The sequence below is a fragment of the Arvicola amphibius genome, chromosome 10 (genome assembly GCF_903992535.2).
Source record: "Arvicola amphibius chromosome 10, mArvAmp1.2, whole genome shotgun sequence".
In the NCBI taxonomy this organism is placed as follows: Eukaryota; Metazoa; Chordata; class Mammalia; order Rodentia; family Cricetidae; genus Arvicola; species Arvicola amphibius.
Genome location: NC_052056.1, coordinates 62,827,930 through 62,840,200, shown reverse-complemented (window position 1 = coordinate 62,840,200; position 12,271 = coordinate 62,827,930). Strand labels below are relative to the sequence as shown.

At 40.6% G+C, this 12,271-nt stretch overlaps 1 protein-coding gene across 4 annotated transcripts in view; it reads right to left on the bottom strand.

Annotated features, from left to right (window-relative positions):
* Positions 1–12,271, bottom strand: part of Acap2 (ArfGAP with coiled-coil, ankyrin repeat and PH domains 2) — a 117,872-nt gene that overhangs the window by 6,998 nt on the left and 98,603 nt on the right. For all 4 annotated transcript variants that reach the window (XM_038345048.1, XM_038345049.1, XM_038345050.1 and 1 more), the window contains 8 exons: positions 11,847–12,055; positions 11,470–11,539; positions 10,141–10,232; positions 8,286–8,446; positions 7,315–7,407; positions 4,965–5,152; positions 4,069–4,178; positions 1,532–1,642 (listed from right to left, as the gene is read on the bottom strand). In XM_038345048.1, the coding sequence (XP_038200976.1) occupies positions 1,532–1,642; positions 4,069–4,178; positions 4,965–5,152; positions 7,315–7,407; positions 8,286–8,446; positions 10,141–10,232; positions 11,470–11,539; positions 11,847–12,055 (1,034 nt within the window). The remainder of the gene's footprint in view (positions 1–1,531; positions 1,643–4,068; positions 4,179–4,964; positions 5,153–7,314; positions 7,408–8,285; positions 8,447–10,140; positions 10,233–11,469; positions 11,540–11,846; positions 12,056–12,271) is intronic.

Genomic DNA, 12,271 nt, shown 5'->3' with positions numbered 1-12,271 from the left:
GGGATTCCAACTTGATGGAATCGCTGCCTCTGCAGCATGGGGGCGCCAGCCTGTCATAGTTCACTAGCTTACCCTGAGTTCCCAACACATGAGCAGCGTGCTTCTTCCAAATAATACTTTGATATACAAGCACTGCAGTAAATGACTAAGGGTTACCAACATTTTCCCAAGGTTACCATACTGGTCATACACTCTTTGGAAGTTACTAATCCTGGCAATAGCAGACAGGTAACATTGGATTAAGAAGGCAAGTATTTCTTCTCTTTCTGAAAACCAAAACCTGGTACCACTGAAAGTACTCTTTGTGGTGCCTGCTCGTCCTTCTGGCCACCCCATCACCTGGGGCCTTCCCAGAGCTGGCACTCTCTTCTGGTGCTCTGTCAGGAGCAGCAGCAGCAGCAGCAGCAGCAGCAGCGGACGCTGACGCTGCCCTTCCGCTCTCACTCTGGGGATGAAGACCGGCTCCTAAGCATCCCCTTGCTATGTAGATTCTCTGAAAGGGGGAGCCTTCCTAGCTGGCTTCAGTTTTCAACTAGACACTGAGTCATCTGGAAGAGTCCTGAACTTGGGACTGTCTGGATCAGACTGGTTGGGGGCATGTTTGTAGGGCATTTTCTTGACTACTGACTGACGGCGCCTTCCCAGCAACAGCAACTCCTCCATGGCCTGTGCTCAAAGCAGCCACGAGGCTTGTCTGAACTGAGAGCACCGTGACTAGGCATGTTTCTACTCAAGAGGAGAGAGATCACCAAGTCTCAGCTTCCATTAGCCCAGAATGGAATAATCACATGACTTAAATGTATTTCCATTAGTTTCAGGAAATGAAGCATGGCTAACGACGTCACACATCTAGGTTCTAAGCGTAGCACACTACTTTGACCTAACATGCAAACCTACTGACCACCACAGGAAACACAACATTCAAAACCATCTACTCGTGTTTGTCCATTTGAACATGCATTTGAACGGCTGCTGTCCCTCCAGCTCCATGATAAGCCTCCCATAGCTCCACCCACCCCACCCCAGGCCTCCTGCTGCACTAACAGGGAAGAGCATTTGGGGATAGCCACGGCTAATGTTTCTATTGCTGTGGTGGTACAACAAAAGTGGCCACAAGTCCAGGCAGTAGAGTAGAAGTTCAGGAGTAAAGTCCTAGATCTAACATTTATTAATTTTTCAAATTTTCTGAGGTTTAGCTTCTTTACCTATAAAGAGAGGCAAAAAAAAAAAAAAAAAAAAAAAACTAGAGTCCTCACAGAGTTGCTGTGGGGGACAAATGAGCCTGTGCATTTTAAAGCGCTTGCCACATCCACTACCCGTAAAGGAATGGCACAGACAAAACACCGAGTTTACATCTCCCACAGACTGGGCATGATGGTATATGCCTTTAATCCCAGCACTTGGGAGGCAGAGGGAATAAGTCTCTGTGAGTTCAAGGCCAGCCTGGTCTACATAGCAAGTTCCAGGGCAGCCAGGACTATTTGTACAAACAACATACAGTGCAGGAAATAAGAACAAAGGAGACACTTACAAGGTTACTATGTCAGCATTGGCTGCTTCCACAGCTATGCTCAAAGGGTCCTTCCCCTCTTCATCAGTGGCATGTTGATTGGCACCTCGCTTTAGGAATAAACACACCTGCCTGTTTAAGGGAACAGCATTTTTCAGACAGTAGCAAGATGAAAAATATCCATATTCACCTTCAAAAGTAAAAAGTTCTACCTAACTTAAATAACATTTTATTAGAAAATTCTTAATGCATTCTACAATCGTCGATGAATAGACTTCAATAATAGAAGCCAACTGAGATCTTTACAAGTCCCATTATCTTAGATAATCTGGTGCTCTATAACAAAGTGGGACATATAACCACAACTCTATCCTCAACAAGTGTCTTTAAAAGCTACACAGAGATACTGACAACAGAAAAAACTATCACACAAGGCTACGGACGGAGGAAACTAAGACAATGTAAACACTTTAATAATCATGCTACAATAGGAGAAAGCAGGCAGCGATCCTCCCATTATGCTACACATTCTTAACTTGAAGATATTCACATTTTTAAAAATATATGAAAGAATGAGTAAATGGGGTCTGTGAAATAAATGAGAAAAACTAACACAATTTAGACAAACATAAAAGATGAAGCAAATACTACTGTGTTTTACCATAGGGAAGCTATCATGATTAAGTTACTAAACCGATTATCTGCTAATAAAGAAAGCAAGTGATAATGAACTAAAAGATGTTATTAAATGTTTAAAATCAGCTTCATGCTTATCCAGGAATAACTGGAAACTCTGAGAAATTTAATTTAAAATGACTCGAACTGTTGGAATCAAGTCAACATCTCACTTCATTAGCACCTTCTAACAGGGAGTCCACTTTCATGGCATTTCTGTTCCAAATATATAATTTACAGCCTCAAAGTCAGTTAACTTAAACAAAGAACTTAGTTAATGCTAGGACTAAGTAAGTACCTTAAGGAAAATCTAGAAATTCCAAAGTTATAAGTTCTCCCCAAATAAGGATGTGTAGAGAATGTATGTATACATGCATATAAATAGCATAAGCTTTAGCTGGGAAACAAACAAACAAAATACCACAACTTCAGTATAGAGGAAGCCAGGGAGAAAACTGGTCAATTTATTGACATGCCAAGATTAAAGTGAGCATTATATTTTATATCTGTACACTAGTTATACTAGTTAATTTATATCTGTATACTACTTATGCTGGTTAGTTTATATCTATACACTAGCAATACTGGTTAGTTTCAGGGCTGGAGAGATGGCTCAGAGGTTAAGAGCATTGCCTGCTCTTCCAAAGGTCCTGAGTTCAATTCCCAGCAACCACATGGTAGCTCACAACCATCTGTAATGGGGTCTGGTGCCCTCTTCTGACCTGCAGGCATATACACAGACAGAATATTGTATACATAAATAAAAATAAATAAATAAATAAATAAATAAATAAATAAATATTTTAAAAAATACTGGTTAGTTTCTATCTAACACTAGCTACACTGTATGTACACTACTTAGACTGGTCAGTTTATATCTGTACACTAGTTATACTGGTTAGTTTATGTCTATACACTACTTATACTGGCTAGTTTATATCTGCACACTAGCTATATTGGTTAGTTTGTATCTGTACACTAGTTATAATGGTTAGTTTATATCTGCACACTAGCTATATTGGTTAGTTTATATCTGTACACTAGTTTTACTGGTTAGTTTATATCTGTATACTAGTTATATTGGTTAGTTTATATCTGTACATTATTTATACTGGTTAGTTTTTAGTGTCAAATTGACACAAACTAGAGTCTTCTGAAAAGAGGGAACTTTGGTTGAAAAGTTGCCCCTGTCAGATTGCCCTGTGGGCAAGTCTGTGGGGACCTGCCTTGATTGCTATTGATGCAGAAGGGCCCAGCCCACTGTGGATGACGCTATTCATAGGCAGTTAGGCCTGAACTGCATAAGGAAGCAAGCTGAGGGCTGAAATACAGTTTGTCAATTAAGAGCACACATTGTTCTTGCATAGGACTTGAGTTCAGTTCCAAGCACCCACATCAGACCATTTATATTCACCTCCAGATCCAAGGGGACTTTATACCTTTGGCCTCCTCGGGCACTGCGCCCATGCATATACCCACACACATATGTACACACATAATGTAAGAAATAGATTTTTTTTAAAAAAAAAAAAAAAAAAAGCAAGCTGAGCAAGCTAGTAAGCAGTGTTCCTCTGTGGTCTCTGCTTCAGTTCCTGCCTCCACATTCAAGTTCCTTCCCTGGTTTCCCTCACTCATGAGCTGTGACACGAAGTGTTAAGCCAAATAAACCCTTTCCTCGCACAAGTTCCTGTTGGTCGGGCTGTTTTTCCCAACGACAGAAAGCAAGCTAGAACACTGATCATGGCTTTTCTTCTGAATGAGAATCTTTCATTTTTGCCCTCTTTTACAAATTCTACATAATATCCTTAACCTGAAAAAAATAACATTATCTCAAAGTATTTTTCAGATAAAAACTCCCTACATATTTAGGCACAGTCACTTACCCTGTGTGTCCTAAGACAGTGGCGTGGTGCAGTGGTCCCCGCCCCTGGACGTCTCTTTGGTTTACATTAGCACCATTCTGTAAGAGGAACTCACACGTCACCAAAGAGCCCTTCAAGAGGAGAAGATGAAGATGTATAAATAAATGCAAATGAAAAAGGGCACATCTGCACGTAAGTAGCAGAGAAATATTATGTTTTCTTTTTCCAATAACTAATTAACACAGAATTGTTTACAGACTGAAGTCCATCAACACACACTCCCTTTTCATTATCAGAATCCTCTTCCAGATGCACCTCCCAAAGTTCAGAAACGACTATGTGACACTCAGAAATGACTAGTGAGAGAATTCTTTACTTTCTAACCTTCTTAGAAAAGTAACAATAATGTTGCTTTGTTTAGAATTTATGATATTTTACCAGATCAATGAAAACCTCAATGCATTAATTCACACATGATACAGCTTGAATGCATTAATTCACATCCCTAGTACAGCCTGAATGCATTAATTCATAGCCCCAATACAGCCTGAATGCATTAATTCACATCCCTAATATAGCCTGAATGCATTAATTCACACATGATACAGCTTGAATGCATTAATTCACATCACTAGTACAGCCTTAATGCGTTAATTCATAGCCCTAATACAGCCTGAATGCATTAATTCATAGCCCTAATACAGCCTGAATGCATTAATTCATAGCACTAACACAGCCTGAATATATTAATTCATGGCCCTAATACAACCTGAATATATCAATTCATGGCCCTAATACAGCTTGAATGCATTAATTCACATCCCTAACATAGCCTGAATACATTAGTTCATACCCCTAGTACAACCTGGATGCATTGATTCGTATCCCTAGTACAGCTTGACTGCATTAGTTCATACCCCTAGTACAGCCTGGATGAGTGCTGTTGCTTGGTTCTCATCTGAATTAGCCCAGTTCACATCTGCACCATGAGCCAAAGCCTCAGCCATTTTGGGAAGGTTTTTCTCGTATGAAGCCCTATAAAGCTGAAGTCCTGGATTAAGATGTTTAGAGTCAAGAAACACAGAAGACTCTTGTCTTTCTCCTTCTGGAAAGCAAATCACAAATACATTAATAAGAATGTGTCTTAGCACAGGAGACAAATTGTTTAGCAAGCACAGAAAGAAAAGAGTTCTATTGGGCAAATAACAGTAACAGCAAAGTGAAGATGAATTTAAGCCTAGTAAGCTGTAAATTTAAAAACGATTAGGACAGATAACTTCAGGACAGGTAAGTGGATAGGATATCTTTACAGTATGCATATTTTACCCCAATTTTGAAAGTGAACTCTTCAACTCACAATGTAAACACTGTGACAAAAGATTACTCATCTATCCCAATGAGCATAATGAGAGATTTTCACACAGATATTATTTCTTACGGACTACTCATTCCCTAAACATTCAACCTTCTCGTGGAATGACATCAGTTGGTATTCTAGGCTTTGGTGGCCTTGCCAGTATCTGGTGAATAAGTTAGTTACTGTTAAAATTTGCTATCTTCCAAAAAGTCTGGACTCCTAAAGAATTTACTAGTAGTTCAAACTCACTTAGTTCCTAGGGTGATGTAATATCATTATAATTTACACTACAACCAACTCAAATGTGTTGAAGAATGCTTACTCCCCCAGAGAATCCTGTAAGACTAAACACACTGACATCACAGAAGGAAGCATCAGGGAATTAGCGATGAGAAGAAAACCCGAAGGGGAGGGGAAAGCTGGTGTAAAAGCAGCCACAGGAGAAGACAGTGACGAAGCAGACAGGATTAGTGCAGATTAAAAAGTCCTAGCATACAGCATACAGCATGATGTTTGGATGAATGTCTAGCTAGGGGAAAGGTTCCAAAAATGAAGAGAAAAGATAGCTTTTTCCTTAAACAATATTGCTTTACCTTTAGTTCCTTCTAAAAAGATTAACCACCCACTTGAGGAATGATCTAATCAAGAATTAACATTTAGAGCAGCGGAGAGATGGCCATTGGGTGAGACGTTTGCCAGACAAGAAACAGAACCCGAGTCCAGGTCCCCAGAACCCAGGTAGAAAGCCAGGAGAGGCTGGCACGTGTAATACCAATGCTGGGGGCAAAGACAGACAGACCCCTTGAGCTCTCTGCCAAATCACTGAGCTCCAGGTCAGTGAGAGACCCTGTCCCCAAAACAAAAGTGGAAAACCAGATGGAATTAGAAAACATATTAGGATAACCCAGACTGGGAAAGGCAAATACCCATGTTCTCTGCTATATGGAAAAAATCTTAGTTCCTAATAGTTCATATGGAAATATCTTCATTAGCGAGAAAAGGCAGATGCCGTGAAATACAAGAGTGGTCTGGGACAAGGGAAAAAACTCTCAGCAGAAAACTGCTCTATAGTTAAATCAAAGTAAATGTTATCTATATTCTATTTAAAATCTAAAGTCATAATTGATAGTTATTATTTTGGGGGTAGGTAGGTATGAGTGTGGAGGATCATGTAACTTCTAGGGGTCGGGTCTCTCCTTCCACCAAGTGGATCTCTTCTGCAATTCCTGCTGTGGAGTTCAGTTCCAGATACACTGTCTCTTATTAACTGTCTTAATTAGTAGTGCTGCAGAAAATGTGGTAGTCTGGCTTTGACATTTCGACACATTTAACTACTTCCATGGAGTTTCATTCTTATGTTGATCCTAATGCCATTAATATTTCAAAATTTTTACTAAGTAAATTTAAATCATCTAGTAAAAGTTTGGGGAAACATAATAAAAATACAAAAGAAATGAGCAATTGATAAGAATAATGGCATAGTTATTTTTGGAATAAGTATGCTGAACAAAAATAAAAAAGCAAAAAGACTACATACTGTAAGATCCCATTTCCCTAAACTAGAAAAATGCCACCTTCTGCAATCATGACAGGAACCAAAATGGTGTCTGGGGACTGAGACTGTAACAGGACAGGAGAGGTCAGTTAGTTATAGAGACGAAGGACACAAAAGCATCAGTGCTCCTGTGGGCACACAACACGTGCACATGCGTCACATTCTAACACATCAATTATACGTCCTCCTGTGCCCAACAGGAAGGCGGGCAGCCACGGAGAAAACACCAGACACCAACCTGTGGCCCTCATGTGAACACACACATGCAAACACACCCACAAGAGGATGGGCATTGACCAACCACGTGCGTTGACCAACCGACTATACCAATCAACACTGACTCATGAAAACTCACCAGGCTCATATAAGCTATTGGCTGACACGGTGGAAGGTAAAGATTCTCGTCCGTCATCAGAGCCTTGCTGGATCCCACTGTCATTACTTTTGACTGTGTCAGGGAAAAAAAAATGGCTAGTGATGAAAGTTCACACCACTTGGAAAGCAGTCTCCCACAACCAACAAGACCGTAAGATGAGCTGGCACATGGAAACATGAACTTGGCCACCACCAGCATAATAAACTTACTGCAACTTTAATCCTTTCGTAACTTAGCTTATTGGATCGTAAATCAATCACAACGCCTGAAAATAAACTTATTTTCAGAGTTCTAGCGTATCTCATTACCCCACAAATGCTGGGAGCAGCTAAGAGCTTAGTTTACGGCATGACTGTGGTAATGTGTAATCCTGAGACAATGGGCGACATCTAGAGAAATGGCCACACCGCACAATGACCACCGGCACAGACTCGGAATGCTCCACGACAGTACTTACTACTACGCAGTTTTGAAGAAGTATCAAAGTAGGAGAAGAGTGAGTCTAGCTCATCAGGACAGAACAGAGACTCCCGCCTGGCCTCGTCGCTATTTACAGCAGCCACTGGGGACATGCAAGTTAGCAAAGCACAAAGCAGGCCGTAAGAAGGGGGGGCAGGAAAAACCGTTACTGGGCAAGTGTAGGGGGAACATAGGAGGAAATCGGGTGTTTAATCAGATACTCGGGGCTTCCGGCATAATCGATCGACAATCCCATCTCCCCCTGGCGATTAAGCTGTTGGACTCCACAGACATAGACTGAACCTAGGAACGTGAACCATGTGACTATCTCAGTTTTGCTGTCTTCAAGACAAAGAAATCCTGTTTTCCCTTAGGATGTATACAAGGAAACAGGCTTCTAGCATTTTAAAAACAAAAGCAAACCCTACAATGGCCATAATTGTGAGATTTAAAAAGTGGCTTCAGCTCAAGAAAATATCCAAGGTAAATACCTGCGGTGTGGACAGACGCCCTGACTTGGCTCAGCCTCTGTTCCTCGCAGCTTTTGGAAATAACCCTTTTCTCCTGCTCAGAAGGCGATGATGTCATGGAGTATTTATCCACAAATTTCCTCTCCACATATTTTGCTCTGATATATGCCTCTTTCTCCTGTCTGGTAAACAGAAAAATGCCATGATGGTCTATTTAGCCCCTTAGCACGGCTAACACTGAACGAATGCCACTAGATACTGAAGCCAATCGTAAGTGAAGGTCAATGGGGGCTCAGCAGTGAAGAGCACTTGCTGCTCCAGAGGACCTGAGTTGCTTCCCACGCACTCACAACCACCTGTAACTACTCCCAGGAACCTGACACCCTCTTCTAAAATGTTTTTAAGCGAATCTGTAACAGTTAACATGTAACATGTTTTTCTTCTAAATAAGAAGCAAATTTCACAGACAGATGAAATACAAATGACCCACTGAAAACTCATAGATCCACAGTACGCCATGATTCTAATTTCTATGTGCTTGTATTTGTATACACACTCCCTTGTGTTTTACATTAGAAACACTGCCAGAAAACTAAAAAATATCTAGAAATTAACATTAATTCCATTTTTACTAGAGATCCTGTCATATCCTGAATAATCACTACTGATGGTCATAATTTTTTCATATAGTAACTGTAATAAAATAATACAGTATTCCAGATTTATAGTGGAAAAATGTCATTTCTCTTAACTTGTGATATAACCATGAAATGTGTCTTTTTATAATTTTTCTTCGTTAATTTAAAAATGCTTAGGTCTTTGGCTAAAATAGTAGAGCCCAAGGTCACTCTGTCATATGGCAAATATTAAAAGTGATTTAAATCACATTGGCTTAGTTCCAATCTCAAAATAGGATTATGGAAAATGCAATTCTAATGCAAAAAAATAAGGATCTTACTGACAAAACCTGGTATCAACCACAAAGACTACGTGTTCCAACGGCCCTGATTCTAGCAGCTTCCTTCAGGAGATTTCCTCCTGCAGAACTGGAAGTCCAATTGTACAACCAAACTGCCTTTCACCTTTGATTCCAAAGCCTCACAATGCCACTCGGCTGTGAGATCAACACTTGCTAAACTAAGTCAGATCATGCAAAATGTTTCAGAGTAGAGAGTAGAAACTCGAACTTTGAGACATTAACGAACAGATTATTTCTGTTTGTGTGGTATGTGTACATGTTTGTGTATGCACATGTGTGTGTGCTGGTGTGCACACACAGACATGTGAGGCCAGCAGTCAACGTCAGGTGTCTCCTTCAATCACTCTCTACCTTATTTTTTGAGACACGGTCTTCTGCCGAACCTGGATTTTACTAGACCATTGAGATGGGTTAGCCAGCAAGCCCAAGGAATCCCCTGTCTCTGACTTTCCAGCACTGGGATTACAAGCAACTACTTCCACGCCCTGCTTGTGACACAGGCACTAAGGCACCAAACAAGCCTGAGACTGAGCCACGCTTCCTCTAAATGCCCACCTCTAACAGAACTTGGGGCCACTTTAATGGCAAAAAGCTTTTACAGTTCTATGTAGAGATTTTTTAAATTTTTTTTTTAACAATTCCATGTCATCTAAAGATGATTACATTTGACTACAAATGATTGACATCCCAGGAAGGTGCAGAGGTCTAATGAGCACACCTACAATAAGATGCAAGGGTCTGACGGACACACTGAAGACAGACGGGTCACGTTTAAACACAAGTAAGTGATGATGGCTTCTAAACACCGCACCACCATGTCCTGTGTCAAATGTGATAGAATAAAGTCACAGCCTATTTGTGGCTAGGGAGGAGAGCAGCACATTAAGACGACCATACCTCTGTCCCGGCTGTGGTTTCTTTATTCCCATCTTTTCCAGCTTAGCTTCATAAACACGATTTATAACATCATTCCCCAATTCACACATAAGCTATTTGGCAGGAAAACAAATAAGCAAGCTATGAATTAAAAGCCCTAAAATTAAACTTAAAAAGTCCTTAAGGTAGGTACAATTAACTAATTCCTTTTTATATATTGTAATTGTTCATTCTTCAAAGAAATTTTAAAGTTAAAATGGGCCATAGAATGACATAATTACCCATTTGCTATTCTTTATCAGAACATTATCACTCCTATAACGGGTACCTAACAGAAACCACCCATCCACCCACCCACCCACCCACCCATCCATCCATCCATCCATCCATCCATCCATCCATCCATCCACCTACCCACCTACCCACCCATCCACCCATCCACCCACCCACCCACCCACCCACCCATCCATCCATCCATCCATCCATCCACCTACCCACCTATCCATCCAGATGTATTACATATATAGCTGTATTTAAAATCAGGACTGGACAGATAGTTCAGTGATTAAAGGGCTTGCACTGCTCTTGCAGAGGACCCAAGCTCAGGTCTCAGCACTCACATCAACTATAAGGGACCTGACCCTTCACCCCCTGCAGGCACCTGTACTTAATGCACATATCCATATCCAGGCTCAGACACATACACGTAACTAGAAATAATAATAATAAACCTCTAAACGAAAGTCATATCTATCACGTCTATCTATATATCAAACTCCTGACTGTGCCTAGGCCCATGGTTGGGCGAGAAGTTTGACAATAAAGTATCGACGCAGTTAGGATACCAAGTACAGCCAATTCAAAAACACAAAATTAAAATTAGACATCAAAAATGTCCCTTACGGGGCTGGAGAGATGGCTCAGAGGTTAAGAGCACTGGCTGCTCTTCCAGCGGTTCTGAGTTCAATTCCCAACAACCACATGGTGGCTCACAACCATCTATGGTGGGGTCTGAGGCCCTCTTCTGGCACAAAAGCATACATGAAGACAGAGCACTCATACATAAAATAAATAAATCTTTTTAAACAATGCCCTCACTCCCACTTTATAGAAATACTAAAACCCATCAAGCACAGAGCTTGCTGAAATAATTGACAGACTCACCCTGCACCCGAGTTCTATCACCAGACACCTCCTAACTCCTTGTCGAATGCTCTAACTTCTTACACTTGCTTTCTCCTGGTCCATCTACTTCTCTGCTTGGGTCTTAACTTCCCCACTGTGCTAGTTCTCAGCTAGAGGAGATTTACAATTGCCTGTGAAACATTTCCATGCAAATATATATCTCACCTTTAAAAGCTCAGGCTCCCAAGTATCTAAAGTTAAAGACCGTACTTTAGAAAAATGAACCCCAAGACTCCTATATGGGGAAAAAAAGATTGCATTACTTTTAATAAAAAGTTATCAAGTCACTATTTGCATATTTACACACACACACACACACACAAATGGCTCCCACATAGAAATATGGATGCACCCTCTGGTTAATAACAAATGATGAATCAAAGTTCTCAAAATACTTTACAAACTAAAATTACCCACTTTATAAAATATACACTGTTAATTAAATCAGGAAACCAGGAAAGACCCACTAACAAGAACACACAGTAATTTACAACATGCATTTAACCCAAAGGAACTCTCCTGCTCTGAGTGAGCACACCCACCGATGAATCCCAGAGCACTCGATGCACAAGGTAATGCCCAAGTTGATGCTGGCCCACCGTGGGTCTGCCAGCCCACAGTCACAACAGCTGGTGTTGCCAGGGATGCACTGCACACGCTGCAGGGCGCTCTCTCCTTTCAATAATTTCTCTTTTGACTCATTTCCAGAATCTAGGCTTCCCGTTGATGGAGATGATTTCTTATCCAGCTTCTAAAAGAATTAAGAATTATTTGGTAGTTTTAATGCTTTTTGTAAAGGACTGTAGGAACATGCTACATGTTATATACTGCAAGAAAAAGCTTCTAGCCCAAAAATTAAGCATCTATTTGTATAGGCATTATTCTCCACAATGGAGACTGAAGAATGGAAAACCTGAGGTTCTTATGACTAGGCTTCATCAACGAAGCGGAATATACACATTTACAA